Consider the following 19,572-nt stretch of genomic DNA (forward strand, 5'->3'; position numbering starts at 1 on the left):
AATTAAAGATGCCGATTAAATTAATGATGGTTATTGTTGTAATTTTGTTAAAGTTAAGAACGGGTACTAATTTAAGTACAGATTTCGAAACGTGTTAGTCTCAGGCACCCCAAGACAGGTGACGACAACCAAAATAATATTTTTTTCGGTGGTATCGATTTACACGTTCGAAACTTCGTTCGCAATCTACCGCTCTAAAACACATGAGCAAAATAAGGACAGGTTTTGGGAGTGTTATTTTCAGGATAAACCCGTCTGATGATGGCGCAAATAGGACGGAAATCGGCTTTGGGGATATCTGAGGTTAACGCAAAACGAGATGCGAACTGATTATATTGATTTTATATATTTTTGTGCTTAAGTTGCATCTGTTAGAAATATTAGGGCAAAAGAGTCCAAGATACATACAGAATTAAACGGCAAATAATAATTACTCAATTTATATGGTACTCTTAATCGGCAGAAGAATTAATCGTGTTTATTTTATAAACAAAAATAAATAACTGACCTGACATGTTTTACCCGATAGAAAAATCTGATACAACCGATAATAGCCAATTTTATATTTCAATTTAGAGTTTTGCTCGAGAAACAAAGTGTTGCGAGGTGGATAAATTTTCCATAGCTCAGATAGCTACTGACATTCTCAATATATACCAAGAGCTAATGAACTTATTGTGGAATAGCAAAAGCGACTAAAGTGTTTTCAATTACAAGTTGATATTAAAAAACTTCTAGCAATTTTCTAGACTTCCATAGATGTAGCTGTTTGAGTAGCAAGATGTACATTTAGATCTTACATGTTATCACATGAAGCGATTTAAACATTTTCGAATAGACCAATTTCCTCGCTTTCACCATGAAGAAAAAGAAAGAAACAAAATAAAAGACAAATATAAGTTTAGACGACAAACTAAACTGAACTCCCAATTAGAAGTGTTATTAAGCATTGCTGTTTTTCTCCTTTTACAGCAGCAGCCTTCAAGTCTAATTGCTTGCGATAGTAAAGCTCTAAGTAAACACCAAAAATTCCTAAATTCTATTTCAGTTTATGTTTTCATTTAGCTTGTAGCTAAAGCTATTTTTTAAGCTACAACTTGCATTCCATGTCAGCTCGAAAAAGTCGCACTTGACATAAAACAAGACGATACTGCTGCCGAGCAGTAAATAAAAAGCAATTCCTTCGCAAGTTTTAATGTTGGAATGGCAGTTACAACGGAATTACTCGGCTCTGCTGTGAGTAGTTTATTCCACTGACTGATAGAGTAGGAAGTTAGGGCGTGTTGTATTTTGTCAAAAGGAAACGAGTAGAAAAATAATTTATCTTCTTGTTAAGCCAAGGGATTTCATGGAGTTAGAGAAGTATATTGCGAAGGCATCATCTGGGGCTAATTAAATAAGTTCCTATTTACAGAACTATATGTTTTTTCATAAGAAATCCGACGGTTTTTTAAATTTAATTAAACATAGGAAGTTACAAGATCAAGTTCAGAATGTAAAATGACTTCTACGCTTCAACGGCAAATTAATCCGTTAATATGCCCATCGGGCATTAAACTTGTAAGGAAACAGAACCTAAATCATTTCCTGACGAGCCTCAGATTAAGCTCCATTAAGAAGAGCGGCAGAGCCGGAATCATTTCGAACGAACTTATATTCAAAAAAATTCAAATTATCTGAATTGCCCAATTGATCACTTTGATATACCTTGCCGAAAGATCTGTCTTTGAATGTGAAAAACTTGGCGGCGTTTGGCCCTTGAGGATTTTTTTCTTTATAATGAAAATTAATTAATCAATACATTTTTTAGACATAACAGTAAATTATGATATTTCAGGTAAAATAAAAACAAACTGGTATTCAAAAGAAGTTTGGTCAGGAAGATATTTAAACTATAATTCATATGCACCCCAAAAATATAAAAAAGCGTAATAACTGCACTTACAGATAGCGCTATAAAATTATCACACCCAAATTACAGACAAGAAAATTTTAAAAAATCAGAAAAATATTACTTAATATAAACTACCCAAAAAAATTGTTTGAACCAATAATAAAGCGAAGAATTAACAAAATTTACAACTCAACTAAATATAACAATAATGAGGAAGAAAGAAACAATACATATATATCACTACCATATATTCCAGAAATCGATAGGAAAATTTCAAAAGTACTAAAAGCCACACAACATTATAATTGCGGAAAAAACAAAAAACAACTTATCAACTGAATGTTTCCCAAAACTAAAACGAAAAACTGACAAAATGGATATACCAAACACTGTATATAGAGTGAATTGTTTAGAATGTAATAATACAATAATAGGACAAACTAAACAATATTTAGAAGAGAGAATGTACGAACATAAATACAGTCTGGGAAATACTAGTGAAAATAAAACAGCATTAACACAACATGCACACCAAATGTTACATAATTTTGATTTTGACAACGCAGATATATTAATTAAGGAAACAAATTATCATAAAAGAAGAATCCAAGAAATGATACAAATAAAAAAACATGCAAAAGCAGTAAATTTCAGATCAGATACCGACAACCTTAGCAACATTTACCAAACCCTAATAAAGCCATAAGTATGGAACACCCGGTACACTCGTGAAAAATTAAAACGATTTCTGCTTATCTCAATACATGCATACGCGATCGCAAATGTAGAAAATAATTCAGACAAACTCAAGGTTTTCAAGAAGGCAAAGACCTAAAAGGACGTTGATTTTTACCAATCATGAGGTAAGTTTTTCCGGTGTTTTACTCGACCAAAAGAAATAATTTTTTCCTTCAAAAACTGATGAATATTTTAACACTTTGTAAATTCTAATTTTTATACATGTTTTAATTGTGAATTGCTGTTTGTGGTTTGGGTAAATTTTAAATGTGATGATGGCGCTGTTGTCCGCCGAAACGTAATGAAATAAACGATGTTTCAAAATTTTTACTTCACACTTTGACTGAGACCCAGGAAAGATAGGAATATTATAACAATTAATAATGAAAGTCTTGAAACTTAAAGCTTTGGCTAAATTTTAGTTGAATTGTTTTAGAAAAGAAGAACTATCTTTCGATAAACTATTTTTTGACAAATTACGTTAACTCTAATTTTTAAACTAAATATTACACAATTGAAAGCAAATGGCCAATGTATTTTTTATTTCATTGGCTTTGCTGTAGACGGGGATTCACATTATTCTCATTTTCGGCAACGTTTCGCCCTTTATAACGTTTTTAGGAAATTAAACATTAATATCAGACGAAGAGCTAGAAACAGCTCGCTGGCAATAAAGTTCAATTTTACAGGGTGTTCCGCTTTATATTTCTCAAATAACAAGAACATTTTAAAACATAAGTTATATTTTGTGGAAAATTAATATATTTTACTACAATTTGTCCCAACAAAGTCTAAGTCGAATTTGATTTTTTATGCTTCATAGGGTTATCAACTTGAATTCTGGTTTAATGGGAAATAAAGCGCTTACACTTAATCTGTGTGCATTTGCAAAAAATTCCTTTAATTTATTGATATCAATTTTTGAGAGATTCGTACCTAAATGCTGAATTGTTAATACAAAAATTATAAAGTACTTTTCGTTTTATTAATAGAAAATCCAAAACAACTAGAAATAACGCAACTGCCAAACAAAAACCATATTCCTAATTGCAAAACGCTAGTGCCAAAAGTTTCTCGATTAGAATTAACGTTTGCAAGAAATTATTTAACTATGTGCAGTTAACAATTGATAAATTGGTTCTTTGCTACCGAATTAAAAATGTAGTTTATTATTCACGTAGTCTGAATATAGTTTATATAACGAACTTATATAACTTTACCACACTTTGTCCTCCAAATGAACAGCAGAATGCAAATAAATTTCCAATAATCAATTTTGCTGGACATAAAGCGGTATGATTTGATTTCAGATACACTTTTCAGTGATAAAAATATTCAATATTTCTACAGGGTTTCGCCTCTTGAAAAGCCTCTGGATCTTGAAACTCTCTATATTTTAGACGGTTAATAATAATGTAGAACAGATAACCGTTTATTGAACAACAGAAAAATACGCAGGTCTTCGCAACTTAAAAAATCAGAGAAGTATCAGCTCTCAGAAGGATTTTGAACAAAGTGTTCAACGCGAATTAGTAAGACGCTAATTAATAACATCAATAGTTTAATGTTGCAACAACGTGTTGTAAAATCACATAAGAATTAAGCTTTCATAAAAGGTTCGGGATGCTCATTTTTGCGTCGCATGAATGCAATTCACACGCAGAGCCTAAGTTTTAGGTACAAAGCGCGTTTAGCTGCATTAATTTTTCATTTTGTCAATTTGAAATACTTTTTGTAATTTTACATTGAACAGCCGATTTTCTCTCCACTTCATTCTACCATTACCGATCTACAAATCGAGCATGGGTTTCAGGCTTTCGAATGAACTTTATCAATTATTTTTTAAATAAATGTATTTAATATAAAATAAGATACAAAAATATGGGATTATTTTTCGAACAAATTATCGTAAAATATTTTAGTTTGTCTTCAGGCATATATGCTAAAATCTCGGCAATGTCAAGGAAGCAACGCAGAAATGTGCGGTAAAATTCGGCTTTGAGCAAATTAGACTTGGATGGTTTATAAATTTAAATTAGTCGAGAATGTACGAACAACATACCGCATTAAGGAGTATTTCAGCCCCCCAGCTAGTAAGATACCCTAAATGCTAAACTCGGAGATGATTAGTAGGTCGCAAAACATTTTCGTAACGTTAAAGCACGTTTGGATATTAAGCTAAATGTTTGGCTTAGTTCTACTTATAGGAATTGACTAGCGATTAAATCTGAATGGATGCAGGTGACCACTTATATCCAAATTGCTTACAGTTGAAACGTTTTTAATGAAAAAACTGGACTAAATCAGTTGTTTAGTGATATAAAAGGCTTAGCTGAATGAAGACAATGCTCATTCCGTATTATTTTGGAATCCAGTTTGAACGAGAAATCTACTAGGATATTTTTTGAGCCCTTGATGGCCCTGGTAATAAAGCTTTTGTTAAACGATTTTTTATAACTTATATTTACAACCGTTTTTTATTTACCTATCAAAATTGTTTGCTACGTAACATATTTCAGTTCATAAAACAAACAGTTTTTGCAGCTTCCATTCACGGAATTAACATTTTTGAGGACATTTTATAATAATTGCCTTTCACTGGAGCGAACCTATATCAAGCGAGTTCGAAAATTATGTACCTACTTCAAATTAGAGAGGTGAGGAAAAACGGAAGTGCAGGACCTCAACATCCAATCTTTAAAATACGGTTAATTAAATTTTGTGATGATTTACTTGACGCAAATTTTCAAATGAAGGATAGTTTCTATGAAAATTCCTAAAAATAAATTTATAAATGTTTGCAGGAAGTGTGCCGAACTAGAAAAAACTCGGTGAACCATCAATCCAAATTGTAATAAAAATAATTTTAAACTGCTTCTTCAAAAACTTTGTTCATCCGTTGTTCTCCATATTGTTCACTTGAACTAGTTATTCATTTTTTTTGTAGATTTACCATCTAATTTTCTTATGCTCCACTTTCGGACATCCCTGATTTTATGCTTGACAAACACTAATAAATTGTTCGCATGATAGGTGAATAGACTTGTTGAGACTCATAAACTTCGGACGTGTTGCGAAGACATCTACTATAATTTCAAGGTCCACGGTTGATTGCCTGGAAAAGCTTCCACATGTTTACATACATAAATTGATCTGATTAAATTAATTGTTTGGGCTTTGATTGTGTTTGCTGTCCGGCCGTCAACTCGAAACAACACATAAGTCGACCCTCAAACCAAATATTATTGAAGGATCAGTTTGATTCGCTTTTATCAATTACCAACGCTTGTATAAACGGGAATTGCTTAATACATTCCTATTGAATGTAGCAATATTTCGCTAAACTCAACTTCAAATCCGGAATCCGTTAAATAGAATATATTTTTGCTCTTGTACGGTCGGCCGGATTTACGAACTTAGCAATCCGTATTACCAAAGTAAACGTGAAGTGGTTCGCTTATAACTTTTCCAGACTTTTAAGCCTTTGGAGATTTAAATTCTTCTTATAAATTGAGGTATTTTTGCTTTCCGGTTAAATATCTGCAATAACTTTATTATTGAGTAAGCTTGTTTCAAAATACAGTCGAGTTAATGGATGTTTCTATCCCTTATCTATTCCTGTCTTAATGCTAACTGAACAAATCATGTGGACTAATATTATTAAACATTTTGTTAACATACACAGCATATGTGAATTTACGGATAAGCTTTAGAGAGGAAAACATGTAATTCGTATGAATAATAAATTTAAAGTTGATTAAGCGCTTGGAAATGTTATAAGAGATCTAAACTGCTGTTACAATGAAACCGTATAAAGCTTCAGCAGGAAAGTTAAATTAGTTTCTCCGTTAGCTAAATTTTGATTTTTATTGCTAACTAATAAAGCTAACATTTGACTTACCCGCAACAATGTTCCGGCTTTCATTGAACTGTTTGAAATAAAATTTGGAAAATTTAATTTAGTGAAACCCACGATTCTTTGGTTGGTTTTATTTATCAAAAATGCATAAAATGTCAATGGTAGACATTAATTGTATAATTCATTGTATAATTCTTATGAAAGTATCAGAAATCAGGCTAACATTAGAAAAGTATTGCTGAAGTTCCCAACAATTAAGTGGTATTAAAGAGATATTTTTAACAAAGCAGTTCTAAGCATTAGTTATCTTTTTTAGATATATTTTAGAAAGCCGCTAAATACAATTCTATCTAATTTTAAAACTGAAAAATTTGGTTTTGCATATTTCTATGATTTGTTTATGATACAACTAATGGATATATCCTATATTAGCTCCTATTGTTTTATACCAAAAAAAATTAAACCTCCTTAGTTACCTAGAGTTTATTTTCTATTTTCCATCATTTGGATGTTCCTTCCTTCTGCTGATGCGTTTGATACGCGTTTTCACACTTAATTGCAATAATTGCAGGTTTTCGCCAATATACTGTTATTTTGCTTTTATATACTAGACCCATTTCGATCCCCCTGGAATTATTTGCTTCGTTTAGACTGATTTTATTTCAGTTGAGGCGCGAATCTACATGAAGGGAGTTTTTAAAACAATTTTTATTCCGATTGATATGGATTTCAGCTTCAAGATACAACTGTTGGTTATTACAGGCTTGTGAGAATATATACGAATTAAATGCTGATGAGTTTACATGCTATCTGTGAAACTAAAGAACATTATGTACCGTAAGCATAATTAGATATTTCCTTATGTTAAGTTGCAAAATAGGATATCATGAATTTGTGAAGTTGGCTAAATAGGATATCATAACTAGCCAGCCTTTTTTTGCACTCCAGTATCTGTAACCGTTGCGGTAGTTGATTGAATACTTTAACTCACTATACTTTAAGCACATTGTGATATAAAGGGTTTTTCAACGGTCACTAAGATGGAGAATTTTTCAATTTTTTTTAACCATCTTGCAATGTTGGAAAACCTTTATAAAATTAACTTTTTTTGATGGATTACAAAAAATTCTTTTTGTTACCCACTTGTATTTTGTCATAAACTTTGTGTTAAAGTTCTTCGAGAATTTCATAATTTAATTCCTAACTTTCTATTAGGAAATAGTTTGTTCCAGATAATTTCAATGCCTGTTATTATCAAGATCGGATTTGCTTCAATTATTTAATCAATGCTTTATTATAGATTAGCCTTCCTGAGAACAAGAACAACTTTCTTCGATGGAAACTTCCTTCATCAGTATTATTTGCTTTTCCCAATTTCCTTGAATTTTTTGAAATACTTTTTTAAGGTCGGTACGGCCAGCCGTTAATACTGTATGTCCAAATGAAGTTTTCGTTACCGATCTAGAAGTTGCCAACTGGGGTCCTTTCTGCTTTCTTCCTTTACATTTGCTCTTTCAAATAGGATTTTCTATTTTTACTAAATTTTCCTAGCCGGAGTTGAATGATTTCTCTAGCTTTGTGGTAAGTTACTAACTTTAGTGTTTCGCAATATTCAAAGTATCCATTTTAGAATTGTTTCAGTTCATGTTTTTTTCACTGACTAATCAATTTGGTTGCACCTTTATGATTTTTAATTAGTTTTTCAGCTTAGTTTTCGTCCACAGTTCCTCAATAGTTCATTAAGTCATTAAAATCGATATCATTATCTGTGCATTTTACTAGTGTCATATTTGGTTAAGGGTTCCCATAATGGAATTTGCGGATTCAATAACAAACTAATTCAGGTGAATAATTATTGCCTTGCACACTAGCAATTTTATCTGTTCTTGATCAAGTTTGCGTAACTTTATTTTATTGTTCAGCACTTGAATTTATTGTGTTCCACCCATTTGCGGCTGATTTATTTATTCTGGTTCACACACTTCGCTTTCTTGGGTAATTTACCATTTTAACAGCACCATTTAAAGGAAAAACTGGCCTATATAAAAACGACGAATTATCAATCGGATCTGATGCACAAATTTCCGAAAAAAAAATCGAAAGAGTGATTATTCGAGTATAGAAGGTGAAGATCCTCATCATCTAGCTCCTGTGAAGGAAGAGGTTACATTCAATCTGAAACTGTTTTAGGTACTACAGATCCAGCCCAATGTGACAATAGAGATTTTTTGGGCCCCTTAAAATTACGTTGGCCTTAAACGCTAAACGTTATTGTGATCATGCGCAGTGTTAACAAAATAAGGTGTTCAGGCAAATAACGTTAAGCGCATTTTTTAGTTTTTGATACCACGTTTGTTGCACTCTTAATAAGATAAACCTCACTTTATTGTTTTCTTATCCCCCTTTTTGTTTGGAAAAGTTTCAAAGCTAGTTTAAGTTTGTATTGTTATTAAATAAAAAGTGGAAGAAGAAAACATCGAAGCTGCCTTTCTGCACCGAAATGATTAGGGAGATGTGGATCACCATTTAATAAGAGACTTAATTTTACACGACATATTTGACCCACTTGTTGTTGCAAACTGAAGAGCTATTTTTAATTTGGAAAACATTGAGCCCAGAGATCGCTTTATCAATTTTAGGTTTCAGAAGGAATATATTCCAAACATATTAAATAAAAATCCAAAATAAAATAGTTATTCAAATATGTCAACACCGTCGTTCTGCTTTGTAACGTGATGCTTATTAACGTTACCGCTACTCGTACGTAAATAAAGGCACACGTTATCCTCTAACAACGTAAACGGTTATTTCTTTACTAATGCGCATGCTCAGAATAACGGATAACGTACAACGTGTTGCAATCAAGGGGCCTAAAAACTCCCTAATATCTTACATGTTTTGAAACCGAAAGTAAATAACACTGCTGAAATATTTGAGAATAAAGAGAAATAAGAAGAAATTTCAACATTTTAGCCACATAATTCGTTTTGGCATCGTTGGATAGAGAATTAAAAATTCGATTCTGTCAGTTTTGAACATTGGCTTTTTCACAATAATATTAACCCATTTCAGACAAAATAATTATAATTTCAGACATCATCCATGATTTAAACTGAATGCCCGACAAAATTAGTACTAAGATTCGACAAATAATTAAAAAATAAAATTCCAAGTATAAATTTACAATCCAGAAATTGCAATCACAGTACATATAAATTTAGTCAAAACGAACACTTTTTCTTGTAAAATTAAACATTCCGAAAAATTCTCACCTGAGAATTTTCGAAATTTATTTAAGCCTAGTTAGTTGGATTCCAGAGTAATAAGCTGAAGTAAGTTACATTGATATTACATTCTGTTAGCATTCCTTTAGCCGCAAAATAAATTGTGTATTGCATAAATAGTTGCCCCGGGAGCGTAGTAACTGCTAGACTTGCACACTATTATAAGTTAATGGCTTGTAAGTGCCAGTTTGTGGTCTTTATAACATTAATAAGGTGCTCTAAAATAGACTGCCGCAATACTGCAATTGCATTTGCTATGAAATATATATTTCCATTTCCAGGCAGATAAATGGAATAAAAAAATAGTAAACATTCTTAATTCCTCCTTTTTATTATCGTTATGTCTTTGGTATTTAATTAGCCAAACGTATATGTGGTGGGGAATAGCTACAGTAGTAGTAGTAGTAGTAGTAGTTTTGGTCGTGTTCTACCAGTGCGGAGATGAAATACTGATCTAAAGAAATAATTAGACTTTTTGGTTCATTTATTTCATTGCGTTTCAAATTCATTTGCCCTTTATTTACTTAAAAGAATTTGCCCTTTATTTACTTAATTTTTATTTTGATTAGTATTTGTAATTAAGCTATTAATTCAATGCACTTTATGTATTAATTTTTTTAAACAATTTAATATATGTTACTCAACAATACATCATTTAATATAATCAAATGAACAAATGTAGTTAAGCAAACTTTTTCACCATTTGATCTACAATTGATTTAAAAAGTTTAGTTTCAGTGCTTACTGCTACCATTTTCTATGTACTTGGACCTGAAACTGAAAATGCCCAATTTCCTCCTTTGTGATTTGATTTGTGAAAAAAAGACCCAATTTCCAGGTAAATAACACTGACATCACTCAGTATCTCATTGGCAGGTATACAATTTGTGAAAGCATTTCAGCAACCCCTCTGTCCATTGAAGCCAGAAGCCGCCTAAGGGTGTTTAAACGTTCTCCGTCGAGTCGGATGATTTCTTTCCCTTTTTCGTTTTAGGACTCCGGGGAAATGTATTCACATCTTCCTAAATTTTCCTTAATAACTCTTCTTCTCGATTGGCTTGAGTGTCAACTGAATTTTCTTTATATGCATAAAAGGCAGGCCGGGTTTGAAACTTGGAAAATGTATTTGTTTGCTGGCCTAAAGCCGGATTGGAAATAAAATAAGTTTGGAAAATTGACCGTCTTTTTTTTTTGAGATGATATCTGTATTTAACTGACCACTACTTTATGCGAATCAATAGCTAATTGAGGTAATATATTTTTATAATTTTATTTTCTATTTAAGAACATCTGACAATTTTAAAATTCGGATTTTTCCTTAGGAAACCTGGTGTAATTAACATAAAATTTAACTTTGAAGATTCACAAGAACTTGACGAATATTTGGCAACTTCAGCAAAATAGTTGCGATTTCCCTTGGGAAACTTGTTGAGTTAAAAGAAAGCAAACAAAAATTGTATTTTCCAAGCAGTAGGGGATGCCGCAGGACAGTCGTAATTTAGTTCTGCCAAGGGAGTTGCCTGCTATTTTTCAGGATTTTCAATATTTTCACGGCTTTTCTATTTCGGCAGGTCGATGCATACGAAATCGAATAGAGGCTGTTCAATATTTGATTCGTCAATTTAGTCTCAAATGTTTGGCATGCAACTCCATAGTGAATTGGCCTGCTTTGTGTCGATGGGTAAATATTCTTTTATAATGCCTCTTTCATGCGAGGCGTTTAACATTTTTATTATTTCTGATTTTCATTTTAGGATTTTTATCTTTATTGTTCTCCACGTTGTTTATCTATTGCCACCTAACGGGATGGGAAGTGAAAATTTTATTGCTCTAATGAGAAATATATGGAGCGGTTGATACAGTGTGGTTTCTTGTGAAATCTAAATTTATTGGGTGTGTATTTTCCGTAGAATACCACTAGATTAAGGTAAATTTTTGTGAGTTAACAAACGCTTTGAGAAATCGTGTTTAATTGATTTTTTAATTTTTATTTTATTTAAATTTGAATTACATTCAACAGTAACATAATATCTGTAAAATATAATACTGTGCCTAATTTTTAGGCAGACAGTGTAACTATTTTACTCTCAATAACAAATACGGCAGTAGGCTTATTTATTATTTAACATCCAAGGCAATATTTATTCAGCCAAGGAAAAAAAAGACTCAAAGAACCCAATTATACATAAAAAACAAATAATATCATAAATCACACATTTGTCAAGATGCATTTGATAATTGCCATAAAATTCAATGGAATAATTCCACAATTTTAACAAAAGAACAATCTACAAAAAAACGTAAAATTAAAGAAAGCGCGCTAATTTTACTAATTGCAATTTTCTCTTACATCTTGAGCCTAAGTGTGTCGCAGGATACCCTCTAGGTGATAGTTCTTTGTAGCACTTTTTGATAAATAATTCGTTCTTATTGCGAAATAGGAGCACTATTTATCAATCTGTAATAAAAGACGTGAGGAAATTCTGTCTTTTTTAAAGACAAACATTTTTGAGGCGAAATACCCAACAAGACGTTTGTAAAAAAATGAATCCGCCTCAACAATATAGAACTTATCTACAGCAATTAATTTATTTTACTATTTTTTCTGTACTCCTATAACAGCAGCAGACAACACCTCCAGAGGAATGACGCCAATTTTGAATCACCCTGTATTGTTAGTTAAGATACGGTTTAATATTTCTGGTACAAATCAAACTACACAATTCATACATTTAATTTTTAAATGAGCATACAGTTTTAATAAAAACATATTTATCAAGAGTTGCTATCCTGATAATTCATATTACATTTTCAAATGTGTAATTGTTAACTCATATTTTAACACATGGCTCGTTTCCTTTTTTTTAAATAAAATTTTCCATCAAATTTCTGATATTTTGCCTAATTAAAAATCTGAATTCTTAAGAAGCGCCTATTAGCCCAATCGGTAACAAAAAACATCGTATTCCTAACATGTGCCAAGTACCTTTCCTTCGCAACTGATACGAATATTTCGTTTGTGTCGGCTAGTATGTTTACTAGTCTATCTATCTGCTATTCATATATTTCCTTGCTACTTTAGTTTATAATTTCTTAAAATTTTATTTTCAGGCATAACTATTTTTATGTACATTTAGATCTTCGGCCAATGTTTACTGCTTTACTTACTAACTTAACAACGTAGTTTACTTATGTAGAAAATTTTTCAAAGAATAAATTCTTTGAAGTTCTTCAAAATAAATGAAACTATCTCAAAATACAGTAGATGAAACTTTCATTACTTACGGGGTGTTAGAGTTCCAAGTCTTAATTTTTGAGCGATACTGTTTTTGACTTGTCTTTGAAGGGTTATGAAGCAATAATTATGTAACTCTAATGAGGTGGAAATTTAAATGGGTCTATACAAATAAACATCAACTTGTGCTGTCCCTTATTAGAAGAAACAAAATATATCAACAGTCACAGCCAACATAAAACACTAATAAAGCAGCAACATTTTCTTAAAACTTTAGTAAGCGGGAACCCGGTATCGAAGGTTTTATGGGTCAATATTTAAGATAGTTTTCACTTTCTGGATTCCGATTTATCAGTTAACGTTATACTTTTGAAAATTCATACAATTTCGAAGGCGCAGCAGCGATTCCATCTTAAGCCGCTCATAGATAATTTGAGTTATCACTTTGGGCGGCTCTTATTCTACCAAACTCAACTGTTTTATGTTTTATTACTTGAAAATGGAACACATTTTGATAAGTTTTTATGTGCAAATATAAATTCATATTTTATATGAACGTATCCAAAACATTGAAATTTTTCCCAAATAGGATAATACGTTTAAAAGTCATTTAAATTAAACGCGAGGTAATTCCGCAAATAAACTGATCGAAGCGAATTATATATCTTGAGTACTATTTTTTTCAATTATCTTAATTATCTAGCTCAAATAACGTCAAATTCCAGAAATTCAAATCAGGCAACCTGCTCGGTAAATCAAATGTCGACTGAATCGGTTATGAAATTATGAAATATTAATCAGCCTAATTGAATTATCTAATGGTGCCTTGATTTGTAGCATCTCATAATAATTAATTTACTCAATAGAAGATATCGTTTATTATTTATCCAAGTTTTTAGGCAAATACGAACATTGCGTATGCATGTTCAGGGTGTTTCAGTTTTTTCAAACCGAAATGGAACAGTCAATAAAAATAAAATGTATTAACTAATATAAAAACTGTATTAAATAAATGCCTGTTGCGAATGTTGAAGCTAACGGTTTGAAATTTTAGGGGCCTGAGATGTTTCGCCATGGACAGAAGTTTGAAAATAAGTGTGAGTCGACATAAACATAAACAGTCGATCATCGGCTGTTTTTCAGAATAGCAAAATGTTAAACAAAATATTTGTTTACCGTTTGATAGTTAAATTAACTTGATTACATGTTTGTTAATAAATAACCCAACCACTGCAGAATGTGATAGTTTTAGACACGGTGAAATCATATCGCTTTATGCATTATCATTTTGTCTTGCTTGAAAGATTGAAGATGAAAAACTGAGATTTTTCAATATAACTATTTTTTGTATTACATAATTTTTTAGACACTTTAAACCAATCTCATTTTTGAATTAAAACAAAACAAGACTATTAAAAAAAACTAATATATTTTGTCCTGAGTCTTAACCCCTTTTCAATTAAGCAAAAACCGGGGAAAACGTTTTTAAAGCAACCTGGGGCTTCTTTGATTGTTGTCGCAAATTGCCCAAGCCGTCCAAATATCCAATCCAATAAGAATAATCTAATATCCGAAAGTTCCGTAAAATTATTCTTTGCCGTTATTATTATTAGCAGCTGTTTTTTGTAGCAGAACTTTAACAGGCGAAAGACGTTTCATTGAAAATGCAAAAACTGCCAATAAACGTACCAAAGTCGTTAAATAGCAAGTTTTTTAACAATTCAAGTTTAATTTATTTGGGAACTATTCAAAACTAACCTAAACCACGAATAAGATAATTATCATGACCTTCTAAAACAACCAGGAATAAAGGAAAACACAATTTCGGACAATAATATGTGCGACAGTATGCTTTATCTAAAACGACGTAGCAAAATTTTTTTAAATTTTCAGCCGCTATCTATTTACGGATTAATCCATTTACCTCAACGGAAATCTTCTACCAATTAGCATTGTTTTGAGTTGCCAAAAAGCAACTAAACAAGTGCTTTGCAAAAAATAATTTAGAAACTGCTCAACAAAATTAACGTTACACAGCTAACTTTGGAAGTGAATAAATTCTGATTTCCTCAAGCGATCTTGTTTCTGTTTGAAGCTTTTTCTAGTTCCATTTGTTTTCACTCAGTCAAAGTTTTGGAATAAATCAAGCACCTCAGATACATTTTTTACAGGGTGGCAAATGAAAAAAATCAAAATTGCTTGAAGTTTAACATATTCCTAGCTGGGCAAAAAAAAGTTGAAGATAAACCAAATAGCGCAAAACGGTTTTTGAATTTCTCAGACATCTTCCATTCACAAAGTGGTCTCAGAAAGTCAACTTTTTAGTTTTGCAGCGAAAACTCTTCTGCCCTTTGTCCGATTTTCACGATCTTGAGCTCATGTTGAAGCTAAAACTTCATATACATTCTAAGACAAAAATGTTATATACAGAGTTGTATGAAAAATGACTTAAATCAGAGTTTCCCCGAAAATCTGTGGTTCCAGCAGACTTTAATATTTCTTTAGTTCATGTAACCCGGAATATTGAATTTTTTGCAAGTCCAGCAACCAGTTGAACTTCACATGCGCGCTAGATTTCGACACTCAGTCCAAGAAAGGAAAATGTATCACTGCAAGTCGAAAAACTTTCTTCGATATATACCGACGATATTAATGCTTCTGATATTGAAATAGCAAAAACGTCTTCATGCTCAACTGAGAGAAAACGAAACCTTCACCAATTTTGCATTGTTTCATTTGCCCCCCGTAGAAACTTTATTTAAACCACTAATTTGTTGCAAAAATATACACTAACCGGCAAAGAATTACATTAATTAACGCTTCAAAGAGAAATCAAATCACTCTCAGCGATCAGAATTTATCCAGTTATCAGAAAAGTTAGTGGAAACTTGTCTGTGTAAAGTCTATTTTGTTGAGCAGTTTACTTTATTGCTTGACAATACTTATTAAAGGTAATTTTGTTACACTAATAATTTAAAAAAATTCCAAAGTCTTAAGTGAACTTTGGAAAAAATGAAGGTACAGTATACATAAGCGTTCCAAGTATTACTGATATATTCAAACGTTACGAATTCATTTTATGTAATTTTAGTGTCCGGTAAAATTTGATGTAATTTATTATGTGTATTAGCCATTGCTCTAGACTGTAGAATAATCTTGAAATCACTAACTTTGCGGGTGGTACAGGCTTGGTAATTAATAAAAACAGATCAATATTACAAGACTGTGTTTCGAAAAGTGAATATCCAACAATAAAAATCCTTGGGCACATACTAACATTGTATGAATGCAGAGCTTATTGCAGAATTAAAATTTTTACCAGTTTTGCAATAAACTTGTGAAATTGTAAACTTTACTTCATTCAAAAAAGTTCCTCTTAAATTATTGGTTTATATCAAATCCAGCAGCTACTCTAGAATAAATATTGCTGAAACTGTGAGGACATAAAAAATGTTATTATGTTGGTTTTTAGTTTGTTTCTGTAAACCAACAATATTTATGTTACGTTTTGCATTCAAATTTTCAATTAAAACATTGCTCACCGAAGTTGATACAAAATTTTTGTAATAGTCTTAGGCGACTTATTAACTGTTAATTTTCTGCTTCATATCCCTACAGGTTCTCTTTAATGCCATGCACTAGAGGTAAAATATACAAACAAATATATTTAATTTAAATCAGAGCGAGAAAATATAATAATACGAAACAACGAAAATAATATAATTGAAATGTAAACATTTATTTCAATAATTTTCGGGCTATAAATATATGGGTTACATTATTTACCTACTACCGAATTAAATTATTAAAATTTATTAATAACCGAACCATTATTGCGACTCAATAGCATAATAATATCGCTGTAATTGAGTATCTGATCCTGGTTATATGAAATAGTTTGCACTCGGAAGTGTTAAATCCAGTTAATAATTTGGGTGATTTATAGTTTAGTAGCCGGTAATTTTAAAGTCATAGTCCAAACAGCTCGTTAATCAACATTAGGATTTCATTAATTTCTGCTGACAATAACAAGTGTGTGTATGTTACGCTGTAGTAGTAATATTATATTTGGGTATTTCGGAAATACCAATTCGTTATGTGAGATGGACGTGTTAATTTCGATAATTATTGGGAAATGTGGAAAATTTCAGCTTGAAGTCCGTCGTTAAATGTGTTTGATTAATTGACTCAGTTTGGATTGCTTTAGGTAACAAATCCTTTCAAATAAAACGCAAGTTTTTGTGATTCTTCGGACTTTGAGACTCCATTGCCCACGACATGTGTAGTTATCAGAGTTATACATTTGTCGATTCATTAATAAACAGCAAATAACGAAATTTGCTAAGGGCAGTTAGGAAGTTTTCCTGTTTTTCCTCAAACTAGTTTACAGAGTCACATTCACTCTTATCACGTATCCACACATTTTAAACCAGACAATTTTCGGTTGCCTGAATAGCAATGTTAGAACAGATAAGCTGCAAACATGATGTGCTGGATGTCCCAGAACGTGTATTTATCATTTAACTTTGCCCATCAAGCCCTGGCCCAACGAAAACCAAAGTTCTTTGTTTACCAGCTCTATTATGATAGTAAATGGTATTTAAGTTGTGACTCGGCAGGATTAGTGAGGATTCGGGTCACTGTCAATAAAACCGTGTGAATGGATTAATTTGAGGGTAATTACCATGCGCAAAAACACGGATTATTAGGCGAAATAATTTTAGCTAGGGTATACCGTTTTCATGCATTATCTATGAAATAAGCTATACAATGTCCATTGTGTAACGAAATCGAAACTAAAGTGAACGCACAAAATGCTTTAAACCATGCTTTTTTTAAGATGATATTTTGTTAGTGATAAATACAGTCACAAACCCTCTCTCTTATATTGGAAATAAGTGAGTTAATGATCAACTGTTAATGCAGCACTCTCCTACCTTTTTTGAGAACCATTGCTAAAATTTTCAATAAAAATCTTATTCAGCTGTAGAAGGCGTACTAAGCTTTAGAGAGAAAGAAGACTTTGAAATGCGCGTGTTGTAAACTTTTAAACTTAGGATCAAAACAATGGAGAAAGTCTCGTAAATTAGGACCAACATTAGCGAAGTTAAAATCACTTTTCCCTTCTAATCGAGCTTCGTTATCTTATCCTAACTTACCTGTAATTGTCCATAATTCCTTTAGGCAATCCTCTCTGCTTCGGTGAAAATCGGCTACGGGTCGACTTTCACCTCCGCCTTCCAGAAATTTGAACAGCAAAGCACCGAAAAGCGCGTATCCAGTCATCAGAACAAACAGACTGGTTTTTCCGCAAAACATTGCTAATGTGCATTTTTTTGAGCTGGCGTTTTCCAGGTCTTCTTCGGAATTTTGCATCTGAAAAATAATTTTTTATTAGTAAATCTATAATTGCTAATTTTTTTATTATAGAGGTTTCTGACAAAAGCCCAGTGATGTACAGCATAATTTTAAAATTTAAAAAAATACACATTGCAAACAGGTTCATTTTGAGTTTTTTAGAAAAACGTGGGTCTTGAGAAGAAGAGTGGATTTCGATGTTTTCGTAAATAAAATATATCTGAATTATAACAGACAGACAATACAGAATGTACAGAATAAGGTGTACCTACTGATAGCAAAAAAATTCAAAAATATAAAAGGTGCTCCAAAATTAACGCATTATTCGAATTTGTAGCAAAATCTGCACTAATTTTAACTGGTGTAACATTTTTAACATAAATTTTCGATATTTGATTAAAAAATATATTTCTGCTTTGAGTTTGTTGTTTTGACCGTTTTTTAATAGACGAACATCTGGTACATACCCGAGTAAAAGTTTATGATATTAGTGTGATCTCTTTTTAGTCAATGCAATTAGTAATTAAAAACAAATTGAAAACTTTGTTTTACAAAAATGTCCCTACAATTTTTAATTGTGTTGCTTAAATTTATGTCTTTAAATTAGTTGATTAAACTGCACGACAAATTAAAGAAAATAAACGCATGAAAATAATTGAAACGCCTACGAAATATTTTTTTTCTACTTGTAATTGCAATAAATCAGGTTAACATTCCCGATATACGGGGTGTCGCAATAAGGATGGTAAGCGGCTGTATCGTAGAAAGTCTGTGTTGTAGAGTGATCGGAAGAAAAATTTGATAACAAACTTGACGAAAAGAATTTGCTGGAAATTATTTTGAAATTTCTCAGATGACCACTAGATGGCGCAATTGCAAACGGTTATTTTGAGATGCGGTTTTTGCAGTTTGGTTAATTTTTTCCTTTGCTTTCGAATGCGTGTAAAATAATTTGATGGTAGCATTTGAAATTTTTGTGAAAAATTATAACAAAGAAATTTTTTCGAACAGCGGATTTTTCGAAAATGATTAAGATTGCTTTTATATCACACATTGTAGAGTTTTTATTGCTCTTTCAATTGATAGTAAAAACGTTGAAATCGGTCCACCGTTTTGAAGTTACAGGTTTCTTTGAATTAAGCGGTTTGACTCTCCCTCCACGCTTTATTTGACAAGTTAGGAAAAAAGTTCATCAGGAAATTAG

The 19,572-nt window shown here is 31.6% G+C and overlaps 1 protein-coding gene and 1 long non-coding RNA gene across 6 annotated transcripts in view; one reads left to right on the plus strand and one right to left on the minus strand.

Moving 5' to 3' along the window:
• The window catches only part of LOC125503472, a 29,953-nt gene extending 19,000 nt beyond the window's left edge, over window positions 1-10,953 (plus strand). Inside the window, exons 1-3 of one of the 2 annotated variants that reach the window (XR_007280893.1) lie at window positions 2,719-2,757; window positions 10,508-10,613; window positions 10,670-10,953. This is a non-coding gene — a long non-coding RNA (uncharacterized LOC125503472). Of the gene's footprint in view, window positions 1-2,718; window positions 2,758-10,507; window positions 10,614-10,669 lie in introns of those variants that run through there. The other variant, XR_007280892.1, reaches the window with a different exon arrangement.
• Window positions 1-19,572, minus strand: part of LOC109538342 (potassium channel subfamily K member 18) — a 147,746-nt gene that overhangs the window by 36,200 nt on the left and 91,974 nt on the right. For all 4 annotated transcript variants that reach the window (XM_019905546.2, XM_019905544.2, XM_019905543.2 and 1 more), the window contains one exon: window positions 18,170-18,386. In XM_019905546.2, coding sequence (XP_019761105.1) covers window positions 18,170-18,386 — 217 coding nt within the window. The remainder of the gene's footprint in view (window positions 1-18,169; window positions 18,387-19,572) is intronic.

This window comes from Dendroctonus ponderosae, unplaced genomic scaffold (assembly GCF_020466585.1).
Source record: "Dendroctonus ponderosae isolate FM_Combo_2020 unplaced genomic scaffold, Dpon_F_20191213v2 Dpon_F_20191213_2, whole genome shotgun sequence".
NCBI lineage: Eukaryota > Metazoa > Arthropoda > Insecta > Coleoptera > Curculionidae > Dendroctonus > Dendroctonus ponderosae.